At 51.5% G+C, this 8,673-nt stretch overlaps 1 protein-coding gene across 2 annotated transcripts; it reads right to left on the bottom strand.

Moving 5' to 3' along the window:
• Positions 1-1,968: 1,968 nt before the first annotated feature.
• LOC132470860 (potassium voltage-gated channel subfamily A member 10-like) lies at positions 1,969-7,433 on the bottom strand. 2 transcript variants are annotated; one of them, XM_060069771.1, is made up of 2 exons: positions 7,277-7,433; positions 1,969-5,585 (listed from the first exon to the last, which is right to left on the bottom strand). In XM_060069771.1, exon 2 carries the CDS (start codon positions 5,418-5,420, stop codon positions 3,738-3,740), a length of 1,683 nt encoding a protein of 560 aa, XP_059925754.1. In that variant the 5' UTR covers positions 5,421-5,585; positions 7,277-7,433; the 3' UTR covers positions 1,969-3,737. The 2 variants fall into 2 exon arrangements, with proteins under 2 accessions (XP_059925754.1, XP_059925753.1); XM_060069770.1 differs by lacking the exon at positions 7,277-7,433 and adding an exon at positions 6,746-7,148.
• Positions 7,434-8,673: the final 1,240 nt, after the last annotated feature.

The raw sequence follows: 8,673 nt of genomic DNA, 5'->3' as shown, positions 1-8,673 counted from the left end.
GCCTCGCGGCCCCTGAACCGCCTTTGAACTCGCCACAGCCAGCTCAGCAAGGACGTGCCCAAGGTCAATTAACGTCTATGTGTGTGTGTTTGTGTGTGTGTATGTGCATAGCATGTGTGTGTATCTATGTATGCGTCTGCTCGTGTGTGTGTGTGTGTGGCTTTGTGTGCTTGTGTGTCTGTCAGTGTGTACATAGGTGTCTGTGTGTGTGTGTGTGGGTATGTGTGCGTGTGTGTGTGTCAATGCATGTGCTGTGTATGAGTGTGAGTGTGTGTGTGCGTGTCAGTGAACATGCTCCATGTGTGTGTGTATGTGTGTGTGTGTGTGTGTGTGTGTGTGTATGTTTGTGTTTGTGTGTGTGTGTGTGTGTGTGTGTGTGTGTGTGTGTGTCAGTGACTGTGTGTGTGTGTGGGTCCGTTGATAAGCTGTGTGTGTGTCGGTGACCCCGTGTGTGTGTGTGTCGGTGACCCCCCGTGTGCGCGTGTGTCGGTGACCCCCCGTGTGTGCGTGTGTCGGTGACCCCGTGCGTGGGCCTCTACGTGCAGCAGCAGTGCAGCGGCGGGGACAGGTAATCCATCCCCAGCAGAGGTCCTCCGGTCGGGGACACTGTAGCCTGGAGGTGGCACGGGCCCCCGTGGGCTCCATGCTGCCTCGGCAGCCCTGATGTGTGGCCTGAGGGCTGGCCTGCTGACAGCCCCGTAACCCGATCCGCCTGATATGTGATTCAGTGTCTGAGCTGCGATGAGCCACGTCCATCGTGCCTTCAAAACACTCCACTCGTAGTTGGTAGTTCTGCGTTCGGCCGGACCACAGAGGAGGAGGACGGCGCCCGCTCGGACACGACCACTCAGCTGTTGTCGCTCTTGTCGGGATTGTCGCGCGTTGTTGTCATCACGGCGGCGGCCGGCCGGCCGGCGCCGAAATTAATTTCTCCCTCGGACGAATCACCTATCGGAGACGGGCTGGATTTGATCTCTCGGTGGAACGTCTGATGAATAATAAATGGCGGCCTCACATGGGCTTTGACCTTGCGCCGTGGAGTCACCTGTCTGGGGAGCGCTGGACTCGCCGGCGGGGCTGTGGCGAGCCGCGGTATGGCCCCGTAATCACTGCCTATTGAGGTGGAAGGGCCGCTATTGTGAACAGTAACTACAGCGATGGGGATTGCCCACAGACCACTGGACACACTGTGAGGAAGACTCACGTGCACTAGAGTGTGTGTGTGTGTGTGTGTGTGTGTGTGTGTGTGTTTCCCATAGTGGGCGGGGCACATTGTTGTTTTGATACGAGTATGACTGACAGAGGGCAACACTCAATCTGGGAGGCCAGGTTAGTTGGCGTTGTGAATGATTTACCTCGCATGCATATTTCATTCTGAGCTTTTGCTTTTTTTTTTCCTGACTCCGACAAAGACACCGAGCTCCGCGCTCCCCTCTGACGTCTATAAACAAAGCCGTGTTACGAAACGCACACACACACCTCGCTTGTATTGGAGACACCTTACCCCGAAGCGAATCTGGCGCAAGGCCTCTAGGATAGGATAGGATGGTCTACGTCACGCCAAGGACACTAGGGTCGGAAACTCGCAACCTCTCGGCTGTGGGAGTCGCGACTGAACCTAGCTTGCCCCCCCCCCCCCCCCCCTGCCAATCCCCACCCCCATGCTCCCGGCCTCCTGGATTAGCTACTGTACGTTAGCACATGCAGCCGCTAACACTGATCCAGCCCTGGAGCTTAAAGGAGCTAAAGGCTGACACCTGCATCGCCTCCACGCTCCCTAATCAATATCGTATTCTTCTTGTACCCTTGGAAAATAAAAGCGTGCTCGACTAAGCTCACCGCATTGAGGAGAAAGATAATCATCAAGGTTCGCCTGATTGGGTGTTTCACGAAGGGAGCTTTTTTTGCAACGCAAGGTGACTTACTAATAACGTCATGGAAATTCTGGACCGCTTGGTATCGGTATGCAATAATGAAAATACACTATACTTGAGGATAACCATTTAATAAAAGGCACTCTTTACAAGATAAATAAAATATAAGGATACAGGTACTATTAGTTATTACTTATATAATAAGCGCTTCGATAAGAACAACAATAACAATAATAAATAATAATAAGAAAATTAATACAAGTAAAGTGCTGTATAAGAGTGACTGACTAAAGTCACCCTCGCAAACTTATTGCATCATCGATTACATGTATTGCAGTTTCCACCAATGGGCGGAAACCTTAAGATATTCTATGGGTTTGTCAGCCCGTACATTATATTTGCATCAGTGAGGTAATCAAAAAGGCATGTAGGTACAGCATTTCTCTCTTCATACGTGGTGACCATGTGGCATGCATATGTATGACCAATCCCTGTCGTCTCTTTGCAAGTTTTACATTTCCAATACCCAATAAGTATTGGCTTTCTGGATCAAGTGATTAACATGATGAAAGCACAGCATGTTTAACGTATTTAGCATATTTACCTCACTTTCCCCTTCAAACCTCTATCTTGTTTTTGCACAGCCATGCAGCAACAATGCAATGTTCAGTAAATCTGTTCTTAGCCAATCGAGAAAAATCTATTTTTTTGTTGATGGTTTCACCCAAAAACTGCTGGTTAAATTCCCATTATAGTTTGGTATATGAGGAGTTTATCTATTACCCACACAAGCTGGTAATTGTCGCAAGGCTTACTAGGTGACTTATGACTTTGTAGTAAAAGTGTGCTTGTTTTGATATGTTGTTTCAGCATACATTCATATTATGTTTAAATTGTTATAATCAGTAAATGTGATCTTATTATTGATAAACTGAACAGAATAGCTTTTAGATCAACCAATAAACCCGCCAAATATTTTCTGCAATCAACCGATAAAGATAATCGTGAATTTGACAACAAAACATTTAAATTAACGTCACATAAAAACATAATTCGTTTTTGTTTTGCTATCGGAAATTGCTACCTTAGACACATGGCTACCATGTGCCCCAAGACACAGTTCTTATCATACTGTACACTAAGCAGGTTATGATTTACACTATATTTCAGTCCTCATACATGCAAGGTTAATGGCCGTCTTTAAGCAGAGTTATTGCTGCATTGCATCATGGTAAAAGGTGTTGTGTGGCATTGGCTAAGCGTTCATGACTATAGATTTACTGGTAACACATTATAAACCAATTTCCTCTTACAATTCCCCCCTCCTCCACCATAGATACATCCTCCTGTCCTTGGGAAACCACATGGTGGAGCTGGAATGAAATCGGAGCTTTGTATATCCTTCCATTATGAATGCCATGACTGTGGAATATCCACTGCCCTTAGCGAGGACACAGCTCAAGGCTACATTAGTCAGATTAAAGCCTTTGTGTTGTGCTATTCTTTTAGTAATCTATGTAACACAGTGAAATACCCGTACCCCATTATTTCCTTAGTTAACCGTAACACATATCCATTTCAAGACGAGTCTGTTGTAAGACACTCACCAACATATTTTCTGAGGTGTGTTTGGATACACTTTGACACATCCACATGCAGCTCGCTTAAGACCGTCTGTTCCCATGTCCGACACACCGTCCGATATCTTTATAATACTGTCGTTCGTTGCATGAATGCTTACAGTACATTTCCAATGCGGCACGGTAACCACGAATAACCGAGAACACACGTTCGCATCACACTGTCGAACAGGCTTGCTCCCGTCCAACTCTCTCTCTCTCTCTCACTCTCTGTCTCTGCCCGTCACTGTACGCCGTTCTTCTCATTCTGCCAGGTGCCGTTGCTCTTTGTCAGCGAAGGCGTGCTCCCGTACCTGTTGCTCGCCGCCGCCGCCGCCATGGACTTCTGGGTGGCCTCCGTCGCCGCGTCTATGATCTGCTTCTCCTCCTGCTCCGTCTCGCGGTGGTAGAAGTAGTTGAAGTTGGAGACGATGACGGGGACGGGCAGCGCGATGGTCAGAACGCCGGAAATGGCGCACAGGGTGCCCACCATCTTGCCCCCGATGGTGATGGGACACATGTCGCCGTAGCCCACGGTGGTCATGGTGACCACGGCCCACCAGAACCCGTCGGGTATGCTGACGAACTGGGTGTTCTGCTCGTCTACCTCTGCAAAGTAGATGGCACTGGAGAAGAGGATGACGCCGATGAAGAGGAAGAAGATGAGAAGGCCCAGCTCCCGCATGCTGGCCTTCAGGGTCTGGCCCAGGATCTGGAGCCCCTTGGAGTGTCGGGAGAGTTTAAAGATTCGGAAAACGCGCACGAGACGGATGATCCGCAAGATGGCCAGCGAGGCGTTCTGGCTGCTGTCGAGGTCTTCGTCCGGGTCGGCGGCCAGCTCGGTTCCCAAGGTGACGAAGTAGGGCGTGATGGAGACGATGTCGATGATGTTCATGATGTTGTTGAAGAAGGCGCTCTTGCTGGGGCACACCACGAAGCGCACGCAGAGCTCAAAGCAGAACCAGACGATGCAGATGGTCTCCACCACGAAGAAGGGGTCCGTCATGTAGGACATGAAGGTCTTGGGGAGAACGTGGGCCAGGGACGTGACCGTAGTGCCGTTGATGAGCTGGGTCAAGCTCGGCACGAACTCTCGGTCGTCCCTGAACTCCGGTAGTGTCTCCAGGCAGAAGATGAAGATGGAGATGACGATGACCATCACGGACACGAGGGCCACGGAGCGGGCGGCGCTGGAGCTCTCGGGGTACTCGAACAGGAGCCAGAACTGCCGGTGGATGTCGTTGGTGGGCAGGAGGACCTCCGCCTCGGTGACGAAGCCCTCGTCCTCGCGGAACTGCTCCATCGCCTCGTTCCCCAGCTCGTAAAACACGATCTCAGCCGCAAAAACATCTAAGGGTACATTGGCTGGACGTTTGAGCTTCCCCCCCGACTGGTAGAAGTAGAGAATGCCGTCAAAGGACGGCCGGTTGCGGTCGAAGAAGTACTCGTTCTTCATGTGGTCAAAGTATTTGATCCGTTTCATGGGGCACCCCAGCAACGACTCCGGGAAGCGGTTCAGGGTGCTGAGCTGCGTCTCGTACATCAGGCCCGACACGTTGATCACCACCTTCTCGTCGCGCACCTCCACCACCTGCTTCTCCAGCAGGAAGTCCTCGTTGTCGCAGCAGTCCCGCACCGCCTTGCTGAAGACGCTGTCGGTGGGCGACTCGCTGTGGATCAGCAGCTTGAGGTTGGAGATCAGGCTGCCGCTGCTGGTCCCCTTGCGGCCTGTGGCGGGGGAGAGCTCCCCCTGGGAACGGCGGCCGCGCCGGGGAGACTGGCGCGTGGACGGCCGGCGGTTGGTGGCCCCGGCCAGCTGCTCGGGCGCCTCGGAGGTGGGGGAGGTGGGGTACCCCGAGTCGTTGGGGTCGCCCAGGTTGATGTTTACGTTGTCCATGTTCTCGAAGTTGACCAGTGGCACCTCCATCGCTGGCCCCCGGAGCTACCCACGGGGCCCCCTCTCAGGGTGGCAGGCAGGGCACCCCAGCCAGCGCCGCGTTGTCGATCCCAGCAGGGTGTCTCGGCTGCCGGCTAACGACCATTCAGAGAGGGCTGCTTCTGTCCAGCCGGGAGGGTCTTGGTTCACCTTTACCTGAAGAATGACACAAAAAACAAAGTGCCCTCTAATCAATCCCCCTGTTTAAGTCCCTTTAGCTGGTGAAGATAACTCGTTAAATGCCTGATTGTGATGACACACTTATAATTCAACTAGTTCTAACTAGTACTTTTGGGGGGTTTTGACCATTTTCTCCCAATGTCGTGTACTAAAGACAAACCTGCTAATCTTACGCTGATTCCCTTGCGGCAGAATGATAATCTCCTTAGAAAACAGAAACACTTTTGTGTGTCTAAAAACAACATTGAATTTGCTCTGATCTCTATGATCGAATCCACGCCACAATCTCTTTCAGAGGACCCCTGGGCTCCGCCGTGTCGCCGGTTAAACCCAAATCAGCCCAACGGCCAGACCCTCAAACCCAGCTTCACCACGCCATCAGCATGAGCTTTACCTGTCCTTTAAGTGGTCGTAAATCGTCCCCTGCATTAGCTCCGGACAGGTTACAACACCCCGACAAAAGGCTTAATGCGGCAGTCTTGATAGGCACTTGACACCGCCGGCTCTGTACTCACCAGAGTGCCAGGGGGGTCTCACCCTGAGCTCTGGTTCAGCTCGCGCTGTTGATTTCGCTGCCTGCGCTATGAGGTGGATGTCACCACGTGATGGTGCTGAGCTGGTTCCCTCCTTCCTGGACCAAGATCTGATCCAGGTTTCTATTATCTATTCTGGCAACATAAGTCAATCGATTGATCCCCGCCGACCAGCCAATGAGAAGGGTATTTTGAGTGGGAGGACCGGGATCATTATGGGATGCACATCAGAGAAAGTGTACGTGAAAGAAGGCTTTTAAAAGCGTGTTGTTTTAGATTCTGTCATCTAATGATTTTCCCTCACCGCGTCGAAAGGTTTCTGTTTTTTTTCCGGCAACAAATTGATCATGTATCTATTTACACACCGATGACAAGAAACTAAAACAAATGCCACGGAAACTAATCGTATAACTAATCTGATACCAAACGAACAACTAACGACGAGCGGTCCGGCGACCGTCAAACCCTGTATCCAAGCAAGCCAGGGCAAACCGAGAACACACACACACACACTTCGATCAAAACCTAAATAAACACAACCACTTCCTGCAGAAACTGCAGATTTCTGGCGTGTGATTTGCGACGCGTCCTCGCGGCTCTCACCTGAGTCTCGATGCTCCCCCTTCTGCAGGATCTGTGGTGTATCCTCTGTATCCTCTGCGTCTGTGTCTGCCCACACTGCTGCTGCCTCTCTCCTCACTCCTCCAGACCCACAATCAAGAGATCCACAGTGTCTCCAGCTCTATTAAGCCCTCATTGGGTAATCTAATATCCCTATTCGAAACCAGATGCCCTCTCTTGCACCAACACACAACCGCACACACACACCTACACACACAGACACCCGCACACACACACACACACACACACACCCTCACACACACACACACTCACAAGCGAATGCACAACCGCATAGATCAACGAACACTGACAGAATCACACTCTTCAGACACGTTCAACTTCTGCCGTACCCTGCATGTGACCGAGTGACTAAGTGTGTGCATGTGTGTGTGTGTTTGTGTATGCGTGTGTCAGTGCATGTTGGTGCGTGCGGGAATGGTGTGTGTGCGTGCGTTTGTGTGAGTGAGTGTGTGCGCGTGTGTGCGCGTGTGCGTGTGCGGATGCGATGGTCACCTGTCTCGGTTTTCCATGCTACCCTCCTCTGGGATTGGGACAGAGCGATAGGAGATCCCCTCTCTCCTGCTACAGGAACAAGCCATCTGTTTTTGACGCGACACAAGGTGAACGGAGACCCTTGCTCCCAGCTCTCCCCTCACTCCCTCCACCCCCCTCCTTCCCTCCCCACCGCACACCCACCCCGCGCCATCGCCCCCCTCCTCTCTCTTCGCCCTGCAGACTAAGCATCCCAATGCAGCAGCAGCCAATCCGGCTGTGCCTGTGAGGTTACCCCCCACACACTTGTCTGAGTCTCTGGTATACCTGGGATGACCTTCGCTATACCTGCTGCAGCAGAGTGCAGACCGGACCCCCTCTACTACACTGCACCCACCCACTGCAGCCATTGGCGTTGGTCTGTTTACATCTCCGATGGAGAGTTGTTGATGCTGTGTTGTTCACTGCGCTGGCTCATGTGACCTTGAGTTATTTCTTTATTTTTATCGGTTTCGGTGTGTGTGTGTGTGTGTGTGTGCATCCTAACGACTTCGTTATACATCTCTACTCCATTCATTATCTTCCCCCTGCCAACGCTGTGTGTGTGTGTGTGTGTGTGTGTGTGTGTGTGTGTGTGTGTGTGTGTGTGTGTGTGTGTGTGTGTGTGCGTGCCAGCGATTAAAGAATGGTTGTGCACCGATTATGACTTGCCTCCGGTGTAATATGGCAATCTAAAGAAGCCTAATGAATCCAAAAAAAAGGGCTGCTTCATTCCCTCCTCTTCCTCCCTGTGCATCGATTGAAGGCGAGAACAGAAAACCGTGGATGGAAGTTAATTCAGAGCTCCAGCAGAAGGGCAAAGGGAGCTGGCGTTATCCAGGGACTATTGTGTTACCTGAGAGAGATCCGTTCTAAAACTCAGGATTCCCTTCCTCGCCTCTCTCTCCCTCCATCCCAATCGGAGGCGGGCTGCGATTGGTCAGTCTTTCTGTCACATTGCGGCGGCGTGCGCTGCAGTGCGGGTGCGAGCCAAGGTCACACACACACACACACACAGACTCACACTCAGACACGCACACACCCACACACACACACACAGACACACGCACTCAGACACACACACACACACGCACGCGCGCGCACAAACACGCACACACCCACGCACATACACACACACACGCACAAACACACGCACGCACACAAACACGCACACAACCAGTAAGCACAATTCACGCCGCAATAGTCAGAGTGTGTGTTTGCACATATAAGGACCCATTGCAGCAACAGAGAGGAATCAAAAGGAAACATAATCCAACAGCCCAGATCAACAGCGTCAGCAGAAACAGCCCTGCATATTTACTATTCTGTGTACACACTATAGTGCAGTCAAATGCACACACACACTCCCACTCACATAC

This window comes from Gadus macrocephalus, chromosome 13 (assembly GCF_031168955.1).
Source record: "Gadus macrocephalus chromosome 13, ASM3116895v1".
In the NCBI taxonomy this organism is placed as follows: Eukaryota; Metazoa; Chordata; class Actinopteri; order Gadiformes; family Gadidae; genus Gadus; species Gadus macrocephalus.
This window is presented reverse-complemented; position numbering and strand designations above follow the sequence as displayed.

Coding starts and splice junctions, on each gene's coding strand:
- LOC132470860 (XM_060069771.1), bottom strand. CDS start 5,420: ATGGAGGTGCCACTGGTCAACTTCGAGAACATGGACAACGTAAACATC.